Consider the following 22,160-nt stretch of genomic DNA (forward strand, 5'->3'; position numbering starts at 1 on the left):
ATGAGCGAATACACACTAGTAAAACAAAATGTAATTTCATAATTAAAATGAAATAACGATGTAAAACTACAATAACGCTGGTCAGGACCAGTCACAATACATCACATCATGCAAAGTTCCTCTTGTGCTGAGGCAGTTCCTCCTCTATAGAAGGAAATACCCCAAAAAGGAGTCCTACGAACTCCGGTGGTCCTCGGTTTGAGCTGTATGGACATGGGAAAAAGTACCAAACACTATAAAAATGGTCTTTAAGTGCCTTCTGTGTGTAAATAAACAGTGTAGGGTCTAGAAGTCCAGGCTTGTTTACATTTTCTGTGTAAAGTTCTTCATGCTTCCATCTGACAACGCCCCCCTATTCACACGCTCACACACTGAGCACGTCAACATGCACAATTAAAACAAAAAACATCCTTTGGTCTTCAGGCGGCTACTCTTACAGTATTTGTAACCTCCCGACATCTATTGAAGGCTTCAGTTACATCAACATGAAACTATGGATCACTTGATGCCGCTCTGTATAAATAAAAGACATATAACCTGGTGCTTATATACCAGCGGTGTGAGTTACTGTTCTCTATATATCCTCATGGGTTTTTTGTTCACCTCTCAGCAGTCTTTAATAATGCAGATATTAGTCAGCATGAAAACACCGACAGGCTGCTTAAATCCAGCTGTCTGCATTCATTCTCATTCCTTCTGCATCATATGTGTTGGTTTGTCTCGCTGCGTAAAGTACATCTCACCAAAGAGATGATAATAGGTAGCATGCGAGACTTTGGTGGTCTAGCATTGTCTTCAATATTTTAGTGATGAAATTCAGACTTGGGCTCATCAGTGGCTTGACAAACCTGAATTAGGCCATAAATTGAGATGATTAGTTTCACTGCACAGGCCTTTGAATAAATTAAATCTAATGGGTGCCGTGTGGTGTATTTATAAAGGCTAGAGATGCAGCCAGAGAAGTGAATAGCTGACACAGCTGTGTGTGGTGCACCACAGCAGGCCAAGAAGATCTTAGTTCAGGCATTAGATACATTTCATCAGACCCTTTCCTTGGGATTTAAGAGCTTTAATGGTGTGTTTTCAGTTCAAGTGACATTCAAACTTGTTTTAAGACACACACACACACACACACGAATGAATATAGCTGATGGTTTGGATATGAGCTTCTGTAAAGGTCATAGATTTTTAAAGACTGAGATTGGGACAATGGAAAACATGACGGATGTTTTTCTGATCAACCTAAGACTCTATTTGCAATATTGGACTCCCAAGTGTGTGAGTGAGAGTGCAAACGTTACTGCGCAAGTGTCGGTGTGTCCCCAGACCTCGGCTGTGGTCTTACAGGTTTTCACTCTCTCTGGTTCTGCTGTTTTGACTGTGGTCTGCTCATATAGTCCCTGTGTTGTTTATTGCGGCCCAGAGCCGACGATGGGCCCAATACCTTTGCAGATTTGCCTGCCAAAAAAACTTTTATGATGAAATGTGAGGCAGGGAAAAGGGAGGTGAGGACAAACAGTGAAACTGTTTTCTTTAAGCCTCTGTTTTACTCCGCTAACCAATTTCCAGAACCTACATTTGGCTGTCATTGCAAGCAAGAAGGAGGAATTTAATCAGAGTGTGTTTATGCGTTTGTGCGTGCTGTTTGCATATTTAATTACAGATGCAGTTTTGTGCCTTGAGATTTGTTGAATATGCATATGTGTGCGCACGTTAGAGTAGTTACAAATTTGGGAATGAATTAATTTAAACAAAATCCGGGGTTTGCCAAGAATTAATAGTTTTGCAACCACAGAATGTTGAAAACATATCAAGATATTTTTTTTAAATTATGGGGTGCTGAGTGAGGCACTGGAAAGTTTAAGTGGGTTTTTTTGGAGGAAGGTGGGGTGATATAGATGTGTTTTTAATTCATCAACTCAGCAGAACTTCTCAGGGCAGTCTCCAGTGTTCCCTTTAGATTTGAACGAAGCCAGACTGGACAGCAGCGGCTTTTCTACTCCTCTCCCTGACCTTTCTCCTTTTCTGCTAAAGAAACGTCACGATTACAAAACAGGATATAGTCCCTGGTGTCCGCTCGTGTAGGTAGAATCAATACCGTGGTTGTCTTGGAGACAGCAGGAGTTCTGTGTTGCATGTCATCTCCCTCAAATCTGCACTGAAAGGCGCAAACCTGCAATGTTATGCTTGGGGAAATGTGGGTCTGTACCAAAGACAACCTGATTTGAAGACTTCAGGGATTTCTCACACTGACACATCACTCTGTCTCGCTGCAGGACCGTTGCCTTTAAATGGCAATAGGAAATCTCCTGGAGAGTGTGCAGCATGGTTGGAGGGATGGAGTGTTGAAAGAGAGGTGGTAGCCACAGGGGAAGAGAGCGAGAGAGAGCGAGAGGTGTTTTTGAAAGATGACACAAGGAAGAAGGGCAGCAGAAGAAAAGGAACATTGGAGCGGAAATTGAGGGAGAAGAGAGAGGTTAATCACTGTGTGCAGTTAGCCGTCTATCATCTCAGCATGTGTGCCAGCTGATAAAGCCATACAGTATTTCCTGCTGTTGGAGTGGTAGCCAGTGAAACAGCAGTATGCCGGTGGTGTTAACATGCTCAGTCCAAATGCTGTGCCCACAACAGGCCGGACCCTATCCACCTTCATTCATTTATTACGTCCCTTGCTTTCACCCTTACTGTTATCTGTCCTTTCATTTGTCCCTCCGCATCTCATCATCCAACTCTCTCCCTGTTTTTCCATGTACTGTGTCTCGCAGCGCTGAGTGCTTTAAGAGGGTATTAGTCTGTGTAGCACTATCACAGCTTAGTGGGCCAGTGCAGGTGAGACAGCAGGGATTTCCTGTTAGGCCCCTTTGCTACATTCTTGCTAAATTGCTCCTTGCCAGGTGGAGATGGAGGGGAGGAGGTCTCTCGCTCTCTCACACACGCACATAAATGCAGTGGCAAACATGCACACACACACATAGTATGTGCATGTATACTGTACGTGCAAAGGATTGGTGATAACACCACTATTGTGCACGCGTTTGTGTGTAAATGTGAATTTGGGAGGACAGAGCCGTTCTCAGTATTAGACTTTGGTTGTCTGCCAGAGGAGCAATATGAGATAAATACTTCGCCATCTTACACCTGGGGGTCCTGGCCTGCTTCTAATGGCACAGTGACAGGCCCCCTCTGTGTGTCTCTGGAGTGCATGGCGCACTCTCATTTTACACATGCAGGTACATAAACATATCTGCAGGGAGGAACTGTGCTCCAACACAGCTGTACTTTTCAATTGTGCCTTTAGTATATCTGCTTTTTTGCTATTGACGTTTTTCTTCTGATTGCTCTCATATTATTTGTTTTGTCTTGAATTCTTGTGGTTTTAAATTTCTCTCGGCATTTGCACAATTACAAAATAGCAGTCGTTCTAGTTCTAATCAGAGACCCTTGTGTGCCATTAATTTAATACACACAGTTTGTGCAACACTATTATTATACATCAGAATAATGATTTAGGTGTTACTGTTGCCTAAAGGGAAGTTAACTAACTGACTAAATCTTACCTCCAGTTGCTCCAACGCCCGTCCTCCCTTTATGAATCACAGTGAGTGCCTTGTGAAATACCTGGGAGATAAGTTTGAAAGCAAAAGAGTTTTTGCTTTAACTATTTTCACACTGCTCACGTTGTGTCCAAGTAATGACTGTTAACAAGCCTCATGTTACTTCCCTTCATCTATGTGTGTGTGTGTCCTCGTGAAGTCAAATGAAACACCCCTGAAATTATACATGGGAATAAAGTGAAATTGCAGAAGAACAAACAAGGAGTCGGTTGCGTATGTCAAGTCCAATAAGTAGTGCTGGAACGTGCACAGCTATCTCTCATCTCACTACACTTAGCCAGACACGTCGAACTTCTATGTGTGAGTGTGAAGCGTGTGAGCGGTCTGATCTATGGCAGCACCGGCCCAATCACACAACACTCTCAATAACAAACGACAGGACAGGCTCCTGGCTCTTTCTCTTTCACACACACTTTGCTTCAGTCCGCAGTGGTTCAAATCATGGACATTAGGTCAGAGTTGAACTTTTACTACTTCCAAACGTCAACAAGTAAATGTGAGAAATGTCATTTCTAGCGCTGAATAATAACATGTGGGCCACCTGACCGAGAACTGGGAAAAATCACGGTGTAACATTTCTTAATCTTTTTTTGCTTCCTCTTTTCTCTACATTCGCCTGTCAGTCACTCAGCTCTCGCTCATCGTCAAACGGTCTGCCTTAAAACTATTTTTTACAGATTACTTTCAACCTGTATGGTTGCCTGTCTGTCTGACTGTGTATGAATTCTGGATATGGTGCATACTGGTTTCTATCACCCTGTCTGAAGATTGTGTCCACTTTTCTCTCTCCTGCTACTTGTCTGTTAGTGTTTGTGTTGTGCAGATGCTGCTTTCGGTGTCCCTATTGATCTGGCCTTACAGTTTTGTTATACCTGCCTATCTGCACTTAACTTCTTGTCTTGGTTAATTGTAGGTAGATGCTCTGCGAGTGCGTCTGGAGGAGAAGGAGCAGTTCCTGACCAAGAAGACCAAACAGTTGCAGGACTTGACTGATGAAAAGAGCACACTAACGGGAGAAATCAGAGACATGAAGGACATGCTGGACGTCAAGGAGAGGAAGATAAATGTCTTGCAGAAAAAAGTACGTAAAGCCAACTTTTACAGCAACACACTGCATTATTTTAAAAAGTGTAGCCTGACTTTAAATGCATATGAAACCTTTCTGTTGTGAGTTAAATTCACTCTATTTAGAGAAAAATGCAGCACATTGTATTATAAACTCTCTAATTATTCCTTTTATACTAAAATGAATATTTTAAAAGCTTGGAGTGACAATAGTGCATAGTGTTGATGTTGATCCACTGAGTTCCAAGTGCTCATCAATAAATTAGAGACAGATAAAGTAAGCATCTTATTATTTTTGTACAGAAAAAGAAAAACAGACGTGCTCCCACAGGAATTGATGGAGCCAAAAGGAGAATGAGTGTTGGGCCTAAACACACTCTAAAACTCTCAAACCAATAATAATAATAATTCAACAGCTCCACGTGTGAGTGGATTGTAATGTAACTTAAAAAGACAACTTGCTGGACATTCTCAGCACAGAGCTCAGGCTGAGTTTTCAGAGAAAAATCCAAACAATGTGATATTTGTTCTCTCAGTGCCACTTATCTACCACTCTCACTCTATATCTGGACAAAAAACAAGAAACAGAAAAGGAGAAACAAGTAACTGAGCTGACATTATTGTGTTATAACACTATTGAAGAAGCTAGCTCTAACGTGGCTGTCTTCCACGGTGTTTTTTATTCCCCAACCAGTTGCAGTAGACGGCTGCACCCTTGAATTGAATTGAAAAAGTATAATTGGCGCTGGTGTCGCAGTCATATGTGAGATACAGGACATCGCTGTGCAGCATCGCAGTGCAGGCCACAATCTTGTTTTCCACATAGCTGTTTGTGTTGATGTTCATTTCCAAATTGCTATGGGGGTTGGACATTGAAACAAACAACAGGAGGCTGCTGCCATTTGGCCATAATGTCAGCAGCTGTTTGTCAGCTTTAGAAGGTTTGTCATACTAAAGAGAAGAACTGTCAGAAACCTTTCAATGCCTAGTCTCTCTGCTTTTAATTGTAGAAAAAGTCTAATGTCCAGTGAGTCAGCTTACTTTTGTAACTAAAGAAAAAAAAGGAAGTGATATTATGACTGGCAGTTTTATTGCTTTAAATCAGCTGAATATTTTTCTAGTTCAGTCAGCCATATTAGAAATGAAGTCTGTGATTAAACGCTGAGAGCGAATCGTTGACTGACTGGAGGTTGGCTAATCAGAGTTTTCATCACTGTCTTTGAACATGTATACAGTACCTCCGTGTGTAAACTTGCACTATGCAGTAAATGGGAATGATGAATTAAAGAAACATCGTACTTTTGGTCCCAGATGCCACTCATGACCCTCTCTTTCTGTTTGCACGGCATGTCTCAGAGGACTTAATGAGGATGGCTATTTAAACCGGGCTGGCGGCCACCTGTGGTGCGCATGCTGGCAGTTCCTCTATAGACCAATTACATACACATAAAGGTCTTCTCTCATCTTCCTTGTTTCCTCTCATGTCCTCAAATTAAAGGTCTCTCTCTGTCTTCTCCCTCTCTGCCACTTGCTGAGTTTAAGAAAAAGAGCACAAAAGGTCAAATAAAGTGCCATCAGGGTGTATGCGTGCATGTGATTGTTCTAAAAATATACATAATCTTTTATGTTTGTGTGACCACAAGGTTTGAGGATCTTTCTGCACCGCATATAACGTGCTGTACTCCTCCCTATAGCATTGACTTAAAGCAATATGCTTGCTTTTAGCTCATCCCTGTTGCACACTCCAGTTGGGTGTGAAGTTGTTCTCTAAAAATGCCCCGTTTACTATAGCTGTTCCATTTAAATGCAAAGTGGCTACACGTCAAAAGCCCTGTAATTAGGGATGTTTCATGGTTTGCTGTGGTGCTTTGACATCAGTTTTCATCAGTACACGCTCAAACGTGGGCTTACTGCAAATGCTTTGCTTTTCCTTCGTATCATTGTGTTGATGGCTGTTTTAACACCAAGTTTTTTTTGTTTGTTGAAATATGCAGAAAGCCTCCCTCTCTATCCATATCTTTGTGTTTCCTTTTCTCCTTTACAAATATTATTGCTGCAGACGTGCTCCTCATTCATCATGCCATAGTAAACTTTAAAAGGCAGAAGTTCTGCAACACCCTAAAAAAGTCAGCAGGAATATGATGAAAATTTTTGAAATATGTGTTAACGAATGAATTGAAGTGCGAAGTGACTGAGAGTGATTTGAATGATGAAGTGTGCCAGGTATTTTAAACTGTGGCTTTCTCATTGTTTTCACATACACATAAAATAGCATTTTGATTCTACAAATAGTTTAATAAATGTATTGCAGTGTCAATTAAAAACGTACAAATTCCAGTGAATTTATTTTAAAATTGATAGCATAGCTTCACTGCAAGAAGGTTCCTGTTCCAAAAATCCCTATACTCTCCCCTTAAATTCCAGTTTGATGGATGGATGGATGGATGGATGGATGGATGGATGGATGGATGGATGAGTGGGTGGATGGATGGGTGGATGGATGGGTGGATGAGTGGGTGGATGAGTGGATGGATGGGTGGATGAGTGGGTGGATGGGTGGATGGGTGGGTGGATGAGTGGATGGATGGATGGATGGATGGGTGGGTGGATGAGTGGATGGATGGATGGATGGATGGATGGGTGGGTGGGTGGGTGGATGGGTGGATGGGTGGGTGGATGAGTGGATGGATGGATGGATGGATGGATGGGTGGGTGGATGGATGGATGGATGGGTGGATGAGTGGGTGGATGAGTGGGTGGATGGGTGGATGAGTGGGTGGATGGGTGGATGGGTGGGTGGATGAGTGGATGGATGGATGGATGGATGGATGGGTGGGTGGGTGGATGAGTGGATGGATGGATGGATGGATGGGTGGATGAGTGGGTGGATGAGTGGATGGATGGGTGGATGAGTGGGTGGATGAGTGGATGGATGGGTGGATGAGTGGGTGGATGGGTGGATGGGTGGGTGGATGAGTGGATGGATGGGTGGATGGGTGGGTGGATGGATGGGTGGATGAGTGGGTGGATGGGTGGATGGATGGGTGGATGAGTGGGTGGATGAGTGGATGGATGGGTGGATGAGTGGGTGGATGGGTGGATGGGTGGGTGGATGAGTGGATGGATGGATGGATGGATGGATGGGTGGGTGGGTGGATGAGTGGATGGATGGATGGATGGATGGGTGGATGAGTGGGTGGATGAGTGGATGGATGGGTGGATGAGTGGGTGGATGGGTGGGTGGATGAGTGGATGGATGGATGGATGGATGGGTGGATGAGTGGGTGGATGAGTGGATGGATGGGTGGATGAGTGGGTGGATGGGTGGGTGGATGAGTGGATGGATGGATGGATGGATGGATGGGTGGGTGGATGGGTGGATGGATGGATGGATGGGTGGATGAGTGGGTGGATGAGTGGGTGGATGGGTGATTTTCTGTGAAATTAAATAGCTCACATTTGGCTGCTTAGCACTAAAGCAGTTTGACAGCACAGTGAGTGTCTTGGTTGTGAGGATTTCCATCCTTGGCTCAAAGAAAACCTCAGTTGTTGACAAAGTGGTTCCTGTGTGTGTGGTGACAAATAAGTCCAGTAAATTGTTCTTTTTCCGTTATTGTTGTCATTGTTTGTTTTCTGTCTCCAACACCTTTCTGTCTTTCAGTTTTAAAGCCCCTCGTCCACTTGAATTTAAGCTCCTAACACGGGCTGTTCTTTCTATTCCTTCTAGTTGTTCAGCTGGAAAGCATCACATACTCTTGATACCCGTCTTTAAGTAGCCCTTCCTTTTTAAAGCTAACTCTTCCTTTTCTACTCTCTGCCATCCTTTTTTTGGGTTTCCTCTTTGTGCGTTGTAGTTATTTTCACGTTGTCTTTCTTTAGTTTAAAGTCATAATTTCTTCAGTATAGGTTATCTTCTTCTTTCTTTTTCTGTGCTTTGCTTCTCCAACTGCAAAGCCTGTGCAATGCTCTGAATGTCTTTCTTCTCTTGGAAATAGGCCTTTCTCAACATTGCTGTCTCATCCTTTTCTATCTTAAAAGACTTAATATCATCAATCATCTCATTGTTTTCACCATGCAAAGCCCTCCATAAGTGCATCCTTGGTTCTTTGTTCAAAGTGGGGTTTTGTTTTCATGTCCAGTTTCTCCAGCTGGAAAACTTCCCTCATCATTTGAAAGTCTGACTTTTCTTGTAGGCCGCTCTTGCCATGACCATCTTCTTTCTTTTTATGTTGAATGTCTTCCTGCTAAAGACCACTCTTGAGTCCTCTCCTAAAGGCTTTTCTTTCTTCTTCTGTGTCCTCCCTTGCCAGCTGGAAGACATTCCTTGTCTCATAAGACTGTGAGCTCAATGTTGAGTGCACTTTGACTTTGGGTTCACTTTCAGATTTTCAATTTCTGGTCTTTCTTTGCTTTTTCATCTCCGGCTCCTCTTTCATCTTGTTTATCTTCGCCTCTTTGCACAAAGGTTTCTTCCGTGTCTCTTTTTCCAGGTAGACGTGATAGTTTGCCTACTTTTTAAGAGGTTTCTGAAATGGCAAGGACATTTTTGCCAACTTTTTGCTTCTGAAGCACAGCATGTCATTGAAATTCTTTTAGAAGCATAAAGGGGCTGAATTTGTTGGTTGTCTCTACCAGAGGTTTGCGGTTTAATCCAGTCAAGCTATTTTGTATTTGCTTGTTTGGTTGAGTTTTTTTGGCTTTGGTGTATGTTTGGGGAAGGGTCAACCAAACGGCTATTTACTCAGTTTAATTCAGTTTATATAGTGCAGGCCACAACAACAGTCATATTCACGGTGTTTTAAATTTAAGGTAAAATCCCTACAGTATTAGAGAGAAAAGCCCAATGAGCATGCACTTGGCAGCCATCAAGAGAAAGAACAGGAAGAGACCTCTGGTAGAACCGGCCTCATGGAGGTGCTGTCCATCTGCTGCAGCTGGTTGAGACATGAGAGAAAAGCACAGAGAGATGGAAACAAGACACAAGAGTAACGCTTGGCAAGCTGGTGAGAGCAGTGAGCACAGACCAAGAGCATGCAGTATCTGCCAACCAAGTTAAAGAAGAAAGGTAATGGCATGTAATAGTGATATAGTGCATAACAGTGTGCATAACGGGGGGGGGCTCATTATCATGGTCTGCAACAATCTTTTCTTGCCAGGGTTTACAGCAAAGGTTTTCCAGCACAACGTGTTGTAATGATCTGATCTGTGCAAGGTACTTTTGTGCTGCAGGTCGGTGTAGGTGATATGTTGGAGTTACGCTGAAGGGGGGAAATTATTGGGTCACTGACTTGTATATTAACTTTCCAACTATTTTAGCTTATGATGAAGATACAAAAGTGCAAAGTAACATCCAGAAACAGCCACCCACTTCCTCGGGCCTGAGTTCAGTTAAGATGGGGAACTGAAAACTGGGAGCCAGTGTGAGTGATGGCATGGGGTTGTATTCGTGCATATGGTGTGAAAAACGTCCGCACCACTATTATGGCTGTTAGTGCTTTGAAGGTGAAACCTTTTTGTAGATGAAGACTCTAAAACGGCTTGTACCCAAAGTCTTTTGTAGGATGTTGTTAAAAGAAGAAGATGTGATGCAACAGAAGAGTAAATGTTGCACTTTTTCTGAAACTGATTGCTGACATTAGATACAAATTCAATGAATTTAATTAAAAACAAAAGAAAGACAAAGAAAGAACTCAGTTTCAGTGTTTCTGTAATTTACATGATTTTTAAACTGGTGTGTTCTGTTGCCAGAAAGCCTTGACAGATATGACTGTATGTGTTTGTGTGGCTAAATAACCCCAAAGAATGTGAGCAAATGTGGTCTTTGGGAGAACCAGCCGTGTCACGTGACTAATCCTTTTATGGTAATATTTTTAAAAAGATATCTTAATGTCATTGCTATCTGGGTCACATTTTTAAGTGGCTAGTCATGATCTCTAGATATGATTCCTTTGAAACGTGCACTTCTTTGACTAACTTTGTGCGCACTGTAACCACTCTGTAAACTGACCATTTCGTACTGATTTGTTTCCCAAATTTCCCGTTTCCCAGCAGGCTTGGGCTATAACTTACAGATCTGTGTACAAGAGGAAAGACAGGAGTGTGGCTCGTTTCCTTACCAGTCTTATCCTGTTGAAGTTATTTCGCCACCAGCCCCCACACCCCCAGCTGTGTCTGAAGACTTCTCAGTGTTGAATAAAGTTTTTTCTTTTTTTCTGTGAAAGATAACTCTATCTAAAAAACGTGGGGTTACATTTCCCTCACTAGGGACATTTTGATATGACAAACCGCACAGTTGGGGAAAAGAAAAAAACATCCTGAGAATATTATTTCAATAGCTAAACCATGTGCTGTGTACAAGCACTGCCACGATGTAATGAGGTTTAGATTAAATCTTATGGAAAGTGCCAAGCCTCTTCATAAAATTTTCAGCTTCCAGTGAGTCAACTAAACAGATTTCATAGAGCTATTAATCTCTCATATATGTTCCCCCGCTGATGAAAAGAGCTTTGAGGGTTCAGATGATGCATCTGTTTTATCGCGACAGGCTCTCTGTCTTCACTGCAAACAGCACCCGCCACCCAGAGAGCTGGTGAGAATGATAAAGGCTGATGACAGGTCAACTGGTGCATGATATTGGATTCCTGCGTGGGTCAGTGTGTGTCGTTGTATCTAAGAGCAAGAACAGCCTGTTGGATGTGAGTGTAATACGATACGGACGGGAGGAAGCTGAAAAAACGAATGTAAATGAAAACAGGACAACAGGTTTGCGGCATCAGTCTCGTTTACTCGCATGTTCTTCGTTGCAGTTTAGCGTCCTTTGCTTTGCCCCGCCCACTCCTGTGTTATCTTGGATTTTTGAATAATTACTGTTTTCTTGCAGTTTTTCTTTTCTGTGGAATTTCTGGTTTAGTTTTCATCTAAACATACTAATTAATGACATATTTAGCTTTCCTCAACAGATTTATTGGTTTCATTTTTTGTATTAATTAACAGCTTCATAAAGATGCAGTAAAGTCATGTTTATGTCTGTGAGGCCCTTTTGAATTTGATATTTAAGGGTTTCTGACATGTGGTGCGTTTTTACCCCTTTTTTAAAATGATTACACAGACGTTGCGACACAGACTAGCTTAAATTGCAGTTTGTGCCATTACTGCCTTGTTCTCTGTTTCAAGAGAGTGAGAGGAATTTTCTCTTGCTGGCATCGACATGGATGTTCACCATGAATTATTGCATGGTACCATGATGTCACTGCTATAGTTTGAGCCCTGGGGTGATTTTAATAGCAAGAGGCTTAATTTAACTAAAAATAATGAGGAAACGGTCTTTGAATGACAAAAAGAAGTTGTGTGGGCATTTTGGTCTTGTGTATCATGCAGAACAGTGGAAGCTCTGTTCAAGCTCTTGGTCTATGAGACCATGACCAATGCATAATGATGCATTTATTTATTTATTTTTCATTTTTGGTTCTTTTTCTTCTTCCTCTTTCTCTGAGGGGGTAGGGCTGTGGGAGGTACATATGCATGGCCGGTTGTGGTGTGGTTTTGGCTTACATATGTTATTCATGTTCAAACATTGTGGTCATCTCAATCCATATTCATGCTTTTAAAAAGGCTGTCTGTATGCATGGAAGTATAGTATCCCCTATCATGTTGCCTCCTATAGCAACCACAGGCAGGGAGATTGGATTACATGTGCTGCAGACCGAGCACAATGTGTGAATGTTTGTGCGTCTATATGGAAGGATGCCGTGTACACAAGGGCCCCTCTTATAGCTATTATAGTGCTTAGCAGGTCTCGCTCAGACATTCTCAGGGGAACCAACCTCTGTTTGAGTGGATCCTCTGCCAGACCCTTTCAGCACTTGCTCTGGCCTGGTGTCATCACTGGCTCTGGCCTGGTTTCATCAACATGGCTAGCCCTTTGATTGTGAAGAAAAGTAGAGAGAGAAAGAGATTGATATGAAGATAAATCCAGTTGTCCCCTGGCCTTATGCATTTCTTCTTTTTCCTCCCCCACTCAGCTCTCAGCTCACTGTCTCTCTGGAGCAATTGTTCTTCTGTCTTGAATGTTTTATCGTTAATGAGCTTTCACATTGGTTGAAAGATTTTCATTTTAATGTCTCTTGTTGTAATGTCTCCTACATGTTACACCTTTTGTACCCACATAGATATTTCCCAAAACATCCTTCAGTGTTCCACTTTCTCTCTTTGCCATTTCTCCCCCAAATATTTTATACATCGTCCCAACACACTAGTACTGTTGAGTGTGATGCATATGGATAGCAAGAGGAAATGCTGCATGTTGATAGAAGGAAAATGTTAGTCCAGCATTGACACAGTGTTTATTGTGTGTGTGTAGGTGTGTGCGTTTTTGTTACATCTTAACAGGCTTTTTCCGCGTCCACCAACCTTGTGGAGACCAGTAGTTCTCATGGGGGCCAAAGCCTGGTCCTAATGAAGGGGTTAGGGTTTGGGTGAGGCTGTCCACAGTGAAATGTCACTGCAACTTGACAAGAATAGCTGTGCTGACCTTGGAAGTGAAGACAGTTTTGGAAAGTGAGGGCGTTTTGACTGGTTGTCCCTTTTGGACAGACCTTTTGAGACAAAGGCTGTTTTAGCTTAAGAGTTTTTTATAGTTGAGGTTAGAATTAGGTGTATTTTACAGCCAAGTTTGAATTGGTCCTTTTGTTGTCGTGGTTGCAGGTGAGCTAGGGTAGTTAAATAGCTAAACAGACAAACAGATGTGTGCATCTGATTATCACTGAGCATGTCAAACAGTTACCTTTTCTAACCTTGTTAACAAAACAGTGATAACAAGTGTGTCTTTTTTGTGTGGATAGTCACAAGGTGGCTTCAGTTACAGGTTTGAGCGTGTTGAAGACTACGTATACTGCAAAATCCCTTACTTTCCACCTCTACAAGTTCGCAGTGCATCTCACAGCTTCACTTACCTTTAACTGTTCCCCCGTTGCTGCATGTGTTTCCGCTCGTTTTCTTCTTCTGTGCTCTGTTCCCAGGTGAATTTGAGTATAATTAGTTGCTTGGAGGGCTCAGACGTGATTAAAATGTCTATCTGGAGTGATGCTAACACATTCTGCTGTGGAAACTTTAGTTGCCTGCCCAAATCAACTTGCAGCTGTTGAGGTGAGGCCACGTAGAGGAGGGCTGCCATTGTTAATAAGCGCTTTCAATTAAAACAGGTTATTATGTCTGGTGACACTTTGGTGTAAGATCAGCCCTTAATACTGATGGAAACATGTCCACAGGTTTTGATATAGAAATCTAAAAAGGGTTGTAGTTGTCATCTTTTGGTACTCTTTCTTAACCAGTAGATTTTCTAATCCAAACCAGGAAGCTTTGCTTATTTTAGAGAGTTTTATATTTACCGTTTGAACTGCTTTTTTTGTCATGTCAACAGTCCAAGCCAAATATATTCCATTAAAAAAACAAAATCAGCTCTTCGTACTGCTAAACACACATAATAGTGCGATGTGCCAAAGCAAAGATATATTCATGATTCTCAGGGGATAAAAGGGGTAAAAGGTGTTCCAGCAGGTCTGTTGGAAGACCTCTGATTACACCGGCTACATGCCAGTCAGTTTGCTCGTCTATTTTCCAGTATATGCCTTTGTTGCACACATCTGTAGGATTCTGTGTGCGTATTCCAGGTGAGTGCTTGTGTGTGCAGCAGCTCAGAGATCCGTGCAGATAACTCTTCACATCTACGTTCATGTTCCTGCTTTAGTGTGTGTGATCTTGATAGATCTGTGATGAGGCCACCAATGCCTTTCATCCTAATGGATTCCAGCTGACCAATCACAGCGCAGAGACACGGCTGCAGATAAGCCCATCGTAGCTGGGGAGGTTCTGGTAAACTGCCTGTGATAGGCCTCCCTGTATCCCCCTCTGTTCCTATCAGCAATCAGCCAGGGTTAATGGTGAGAGCCTGAGGCTGGCTGATTGGAGCCAGGCTACACATCAGTCAAGACAACCCTAGCATTGGGCCATATGTCAGCCCCCAGCTATTCCAGGCCATCTTTTGCCTGACCACAAATACATACTTCAGTTCAAGTAATCAAATGTGTTTGATGATTCTCCAACTCAATGAAGAGCTCAAATCTGACTGAATCAAGATGATGACACGCTATCACTCACGCTGACCTGCTTCCACCACAGTTGCTGGCAGTCCAGTGTTAGTGTTTCATAAAATTAATGCCTAATACTATCAGGAGAAAATGGGTCAAACTTTGACCACTTGGAGTTGAATTATACGACTGTACACTGCATTTCACTTGTCTGACCAGATCACTGTAAAGTGGGCCTGGGTCAGAAGCCACAGGTGGAGACAGCTGCTGTGGTCCCCGCCGGGTGGCCAGTCTTTCTTTCTTTCTTTCTTTCTTCCTTTGTTTCTTTCTTTCTGATCAAAGGACGGCCATTGCCTCCCTCCAAAGTGAAGAAAAAGAAAAGATTTAATACTAATGGTGCTGGGAGCAGAGGACTAAAGCATCGGGGTAATTACCCAGCAATCATTGCAGCATTCCACAGCTGAGGGGGGCAGAGATAGGGTCTGGAGTCTAAAGATCGTGGACGTGGATCAACTTGGCCAACGCACACAGACACATTCACATACGGCCTAGCTTGCACAAGTGCAGTCTGTCTGGGTCTGCAGGAGTCTCTCCCCGCTCACTTTGCTATTTGGTCAACCAGAATAAATCAGTGGGAAAACAATGCTTGCTTCGTCTTTCTGTCTGCACCTCCGTCATCCCCTTTGTCTGCAGGTCTGTGGGTGTTGTATCTCTACACATGTGTGGGTTCATGTCTAATTGATATGTATGAATGCACGTGGAAGGTTTCTGAGTGAATTACTTTCTGGAAGAATGTGCGGAGAGAGGGGGAGGACGTCTACTTGTCAAATGTGTAAATGTTATATGTAGCCCCCATTGCCTGACCCCAGCCCAACATTCGTGATAATAATCACAACCTGATTGTGTGCCTGTATTCTTCAGAGGCTGGAACTGTATGTTCAGAATAAGCCACATGTTACAATGAAAGTCCAGAAGTATACAAGTGGAGATGATTTCCTGCTTCTTTGGGTATGTATTCAAATCAAAGTGTCTTTGCACAAGCTCTACACGAACAGTAGACCTTGTATATTAGGCTACTTGAATATTCTATAAATGTTGCCATTGTTTGGATGCATCTGTTACGTCAGTGTCGAAACAGTCTAAAGAGGTGTTTGTAGTTCAGATAGGCTGTGTTATATCTGCAGAACGAGCCTCTCTACTTTTAGCCAACAAGCAAAGTTAAAATAACTGTAAACCATTGCCTTTTATCCATCTCACAGCTGCCCTCATTTGTTCCCAAGATCTTATCTGAAATTACTCAGACCCCTATTATAATTTTGTGTGCACGCACTTTTCCCCCCAATTGGTAGGTTGAGGTGGTGGGAGGTTAAATATTTAATTCCTAACGTTTTTGTTGTTGTTGTTTTTTTCCTCTCTAACTGGCTTTTCAATTATAAGCTCTAGTGAAGCAGAAACGCTTATGCTTTGGCTACTTTGTTATACACGTTTTACTCTGGAGCCTGTTGTTCAGTGTGGCCTCTTTGTCCAAATTCTTTTTTTCGACCTATTTAACATAATATCTGACCAGAAAATTTGTGGGTGTTCTGCTTTAACCTAGTTCATGTATTGAGGTCATTTTATGCTCATTTAGAGGTTACCAATTTTATTTAGTGCCTGTGCTTTAACAGAAGCCCTTTCTTTCATGTTCAGAAAACATATTTTCTTCTCTCTCATGCTGTTCATTAATGCAGCGCCTTCTGTGGATAACACAGTTTCAGCTCCTCCCTCTTCAAGACCGCGCTCCCTCTGAAAAGCCCAATTTGCTGTTATTGGCCAGCTGGTCTGGTGAAAAAGAAAAGAAACGGATAAAAGGAAACATGCTTTTGTTACCACAGCTTCTGTGAGAACAGGCATATCTCTTTAAGAACTTTCTGTAAGGAAAGAAAAAAGGAGGCTGAACCAGAATTGGACTCCTGCATACACCCCTTTATGTTTTCATGCATTTCCAAAATTACTTGCAGTATGACCAGCTACTCTTTTTTTCATATGTAGATTTTACAAAAGGTTTGCAGTTAAAATGCAGGTATCCAAACACATCCTTTGTTTATGGCTTGGACAATGTCTTCCACCCCATGCATGAAGCTGTTGCAGAAGTGGAGAGCTCCTTCAGTGCCAGACTGCTGCATGCTAGGTGCACAGACGAGTGTTATCGCAGGTCCTTTCTCCCAGCAGCTGTTCGACTGTTGGACTTTATTCTTTGCTTTTTTGGGAAACTGCATGCTCCATCTGCCTGTCACTTTGCTGCTGGAACACTTGAATTTCCCAAATGAGGGACAATAAATGATATTCCCATCTTCTAAAATATAATATGACCTCTTAAATGAGCTCATACAATGAGAGTTGCTTGCTTGTAAACATATATAAGAAAGTAGCCTTGAATTATAAGGGTTTTTATGTATTCTTGCTTGTCTGTGAGCACAACGTGAATGTCTGTTTACATTTGTGTATGTTTACGTGCCTTTGTGGCTGCATACAAATGAGAGCATATGTTTCTCTAAAGAACACAGAGCACCTTTGTATTTGTGAGCAGTCACTGGTGGTAAGAAGCAGAATGAATGTTGGGGTAATGGTGAGGAAGCTTCTGTAAGAGTTACAATCCGTAGTTGTAATCGTAGTGAAACCCGTAGAGAATTCTGTTTCTTTCGCTTGCTTCCAGTTGCATTTCAGCTGGTTTTTTTATTCTTGGCTCTGCCTGCTTGTCTGCCTCTGCATGCTCCTTTTTGGTCTCATGGCATTGCCGAGCACTGACATGAAGTCACATGCAAGCACACAGTAGCAGAACACGTTTGTGCAATTAGCTAAGCTGCAGCCAAGTGTTGGACAACACTTCAAAAGAGCTAAAAAAAAAATCTGTTTGCATTATTTAATTAAGTAGTAACAACATTGTTTAACAGCTGTTTTTCTTGTTTCTCTGTAATAACTTTTCTTTTATAGCCATTTATTACTAATAAATGTGTAATTATATATACAAATGTTATTCTCCTGTTCACAAATGCAAGGTTGGAAAAGAATATTATATATACTTCTCCTCTAAAGCCTAGGTGGTCGAGATATACCTCTTCATAAACATGGACAGTGTCATTTGCTCTCTTTGATGTGCAGCAGTACATTAGCAAAATTAAAAATAAATGACTTTTTCCTCATTAAGCAAAGTATGGATGATTCCAGAACCTGAGCATCACACTTCACCTAACTCCTCTCTGGGGCACCACTCGTCTTGTGACGTCATTGTGCTTTGCCGCTACGGTCGATAACCAATAATGAATCTTCAAGCAGAGCTGCACAACATTAGGAACGACATCTGATGGGAATCTGGGAAAGGTGTTGAAGGTCACTGTGTCGTGTTGGCGTTCACATTCTCAGCCATACACCTCAGTACTGGTGAATCTGCTGTTAGGGAATGATGGGAATGGTAGGAAATTTCCTTCTCTGCATTGTTGATGCTTCCTGGTATTGCTACCAAAAGTAAAATGAAGCAGTGTTTTGAGTGTTCGTGGATTTCCAGGTTGTGCAGGTAAAATCTGAAGCCAGAGAAGACATTATGTCCTTTGTGTCACTCTGCTCTGTAAAGTGAAGGTAAACAAGATAACTCACTGTATATACACACTTCAAAGAACTTAGTGGTAATGAATCACACAGTTGAAAGCAAATCCCTGACATTAAATCTAAAGGATCCGTTCCAAATTAAACAGGGAACTTATGACGGCATATTACCACATGGAGGCGCCAACATACATATTATCGGTCTTTCCATTCTGCCAGTTTTGCCCATGTTGTTGCATTTCATAGACAGAGATGGGGGGTGATGGTGGGACATGGGTTAAATGAAGTGCAAGCACACCCACCTCACGCTGAAAAGGTCACCGTGTTCCCTGTTCTTCATGACATAGGCTGTGTTTCTCTTTGAAGAGCCGTGTCTGAGTGCTCAGAAGCAGGAAGGAGCCCTTTTATTAATCCAGGAATCAACAGCCTTTGATGGCTGGAGATGGGAACAATATGCGTGCGCACACATTTAAGCATGCACTACCATGGCTGCGTGTGATTGCGGAGTGCTTGACATAGCGGTATGATATTTCCAGCATGTAGATGTCCGTACTGTTTCTGTTTAACGGTGACCTAGATTTCTCTAGAGGAATACGCGTACAGTTACTGCATGTTGTTCACTTTGCTTTTATTGTTTTTGCTTATGTGTGTGTGTGTGTTTGAGCATATGAAAGCATGCGCACATGGATGTCAGCGCCAGGATCTTTGGGTTTTACAGTTGTCGCCGTCATATTTTCAGAGGCGATGACAAGTAAGTTGCCTTTCAAAAAGTGCACCCAATATTTTTATTGGTACAAAAGTGTTTTAAAAATACAAATGATTGTATTTTTATGGTGGTCACACTCCACCCTGGTCTCCTTTGTGTTCTGGAGAAATGATTCCTCTGGCAGCCACAGAGTTCTAGTTCTTAGTTGGCTGGACGACAGACGGGTCAACCGGGTTTGTGGTTCTCCTCCGGAACAAGCTGCTTTTAGATGACCATTTTTTGCCAGAGACACAGAGCCTGATACTTCTTTCCCGTTACTTTAGAACTCAGCTTGTGTTAATTATATTTAACAGACTACAACTGTAATGCAAAAACACGGTTCCCAGCGGATTTGCAAGAACATCGAACAAATGGAATAAAGTGTTTTGCTGTGTTTCATTTTTTTAGCTGCGTGTTTGAACTCCCTATCAATAGCATCTTCAGAGTCAAGGTCAGTGATAGGTATACATCAGCACTCCCACTTTTAATGAGAACCTATTCCTGCAATATCAGCTTTTTGATAACTTTATCAGAGTGAAAACAGCGTGGCTGTAAAAAGCAGAGCGCCATGTGTGTGGGAGATGACTGAGACAGACGTCATGGTTTCTCAAGAGGATACACACTTACTGAAACGGAGAGTCCACATCGCAGTGCCTGGTCTGGAAGATGGCTGCCGTAGGTGGTCCGCTTCCATGGGGAGGTGTGTTTGGTTGGAGAATGGTATGACATATGCCCAATAGTTCAGTGATAAAAGGCTTCAGTGTGTGTGTGTGTGTGTGTGTGTGTGTGTGTGTGTGTGTGTGTGTGTGTGTGTGTGTGTGTGTGTGCGTGTGCATGCACGTGTGTGTGCATGGAAGGAAGAGAAAGAGAGATGCGGGAGTTTAGTTTGAGGTCGCCTCATGCACAGGGAGATAAAATGAGCGACTGCTGTTCTCATCATAACAACCGAGCTACTGGAAGAGAGGCCCCCTCTCTCCCGAAAAGGCACACAGCTGCCCTGCTCCTCGCCTGTCCACACAGGACATTTCTCCTAAGAGTGCGCGATTGAAGTTTGAGAATTCTGATAGAATTCCTTGCCCTCTTTCCCATATCCGCGATTCGCTCGGCTTATTTTGATCCGCTGCTATAAGGTTTAAGTTGCTTCTAATGTTTTTCTGCACAATTTCACAGCGGGCCAAGCGACGAGGCTAAATATTTCATCGAGCGGTTGTTATTTTGTAGGACCAGGCCAAAGCAAACTTAAGACTGGTGAAGAATGTAATCATTTATCTAAGGACCAGGGGTGACATGCTCAATTTGGCCTAAAATAGGGCTCTATGTAGCCCACAGGGACAAGGGTGTGCATGAGTGCATGTGTACTGTATGTTTTGGTGTGTGCGTTTGGCCAACAAGGCCACTGAGTCCCAACAACCAGAGGCCACAAAGTTTGTTTTCATGTATTTCCTCCTTTATTTCTTGCATTTTGTTACAGAGTTAAGTCTCGAATAATCTGTCAGCCTTGACTAAGAATTGTGTATTTGTTGCTTTGACTTGCGTGCACTTACATCCCAGTTAAGTGAAGTAAATAAAAGCACTTCTTTGGTCCATTCATTTCAAATGAGAGAAACATGAAAGAATGAATGGAGCAACCCATATACCCCTCCCTTTTCTCACAGTGTCCATCCTAAAATACCATCAAACACACTCATGGCAATCATGAATTACTGGGAACTTTATCTAAGTCTGGTAGTGTGAAGCTTTCCCATCATTCCCTGAAGGCTCTAATGTTTCTATCGGTCGTGGCCTAACCTAGCAGAGCCTTTAGCTTGGTTGTGTAATGACTGTTATTAACCTATCAAGATCAGCCGAGGGGTCTTGGCTGCGTTTTCCAGCCCCTTCTATCACTTTCCCTCAAATCCCAAAACCAAGATGGCTCCCTTAAAGCCTCACTCTTGCCCTCCAGGGAGCAGAAAACACCAAAGTCGAGTCTAATTGGATTCATTTGTAAAATAGCTGCAGAGATTTGAACATTATCTATCTATGCACCCATGACTGGAATGCAACTTTTTTTTACCCTGCCACTTTTGCAGTAAAACTGTGGTCTCTTGGTGGCCCGGAGGGCTTTTGAAAAATTGGAATCTCATGTTCATTAAACAACGAATCCCTTTTGTTGTACGACGGTGAGGGTTAGGCTTACAAGCCCTGATCTGAGAATGGATCACTTGGGTCAGTTGTGTTATTAATTCATTGCAGCGGTGAGGGAATGGGACACTTTGTCTGTTGAAAGCAAAAACCTACTAAAGAAGAAGAACGTAATCTTTTTTTCATGATAATCATATTAATCCAGAATTCAAGGGAATATCAGATGTGCTTGTACAAGTCCCTGTCACCATATTAACATGCATTATCACCAGATGTCCCTTGGAAACTAATTTGTAGACCTCTGGAGTCTCATTGCATGGCACTGTATCCTGCTCCAGCTGCATCTGTTAGTGTTTTGTTTTGGTACAGCTCAGAGCGTTTTGTGTTTGTGTGCTTTTGTGTGTGTGCGTCCGTGCTTTTGTTCTGTTTTGCAGATGTTCATCAGATAAAGACTATTACACCACCACTTTAGCAACATGAGGTTAACTGCAAAAAGGCAGATGTCCTGCAAGTCAATGGGCTGAATTAACTCTTAGTATAAAACTACTAAACTGATAAAGTGAATGTTGTTAATGCCACACTGTCTGTTGGACATAGATTCAAGGAATGGGAGTCGCTGTCCACTCTGCTCTCTGGCCACTTTGTTAGGTACACCTTGCTGCCAGTTTGGATCCCTTTTACTTTTGGAACTTTCTCCGTTTCCATTACACAAATTCAACAAGGTGCTGTAAGCATTTCTCAGAGATTTTGTTTCTTGCTGTCATGTGAGGAACCACGGTCGATCCATGGTGCAGATCTCTCATTACACCACACGTCTAAGGTGACTGTACAGGGGGCTGAGAGGGTCCAAGTGTGCCAAAAAAATATCCCCCACACCTCTACTGACCTGAACTCTTGATAAGCACCGGGTGAACGCTTTCATGATTTTTAAGACAAATTCTGGACCGT

The 22,160-nt window shown here is 42.5% G+C and overlaps 1 protein-coding gene across 2 annotated transcripts in view; it reads left to right on the forward strand.

Annotated features, from left to right (window-relative positions):
- LOC101477967 (ERC protein 2) overlaps positions 1 to 22,160 on the forward strand; it is a 165,591-nt gene that overhangs the window by 36,172 nt on the left and 107,259 nt on the right. For both annotated transcript variants that reach the window (XM_076878162.1, XM_076878163.1), the window contains exon 7: positions 4,528 to 4,695. In XM_076878162.1, the coding sequence (XP_076734277.1) occupies positions 4,528 to 4,695 (168 nt within the window). The remainder of the gene's footprint in view (positions 1 to 4,527; positions 4,696 to 22,160) is intronic.

This window comes from Maylandia zebra, linkage group LG20 (genome assembly GCF_041146795.1).
Source record: "Maylandia zebra isolate NMK-2024a linkage group LG20, Mzebra_GT3a, whole genome shotgun sequence".
NCBI classification, from domain to species: domain Eukaryota; kingdom Metazoa; phylum Chordata; class Actinopteri; order Cichliformes; family Cichlidae; genus Maylandia; species Maylandia zebra.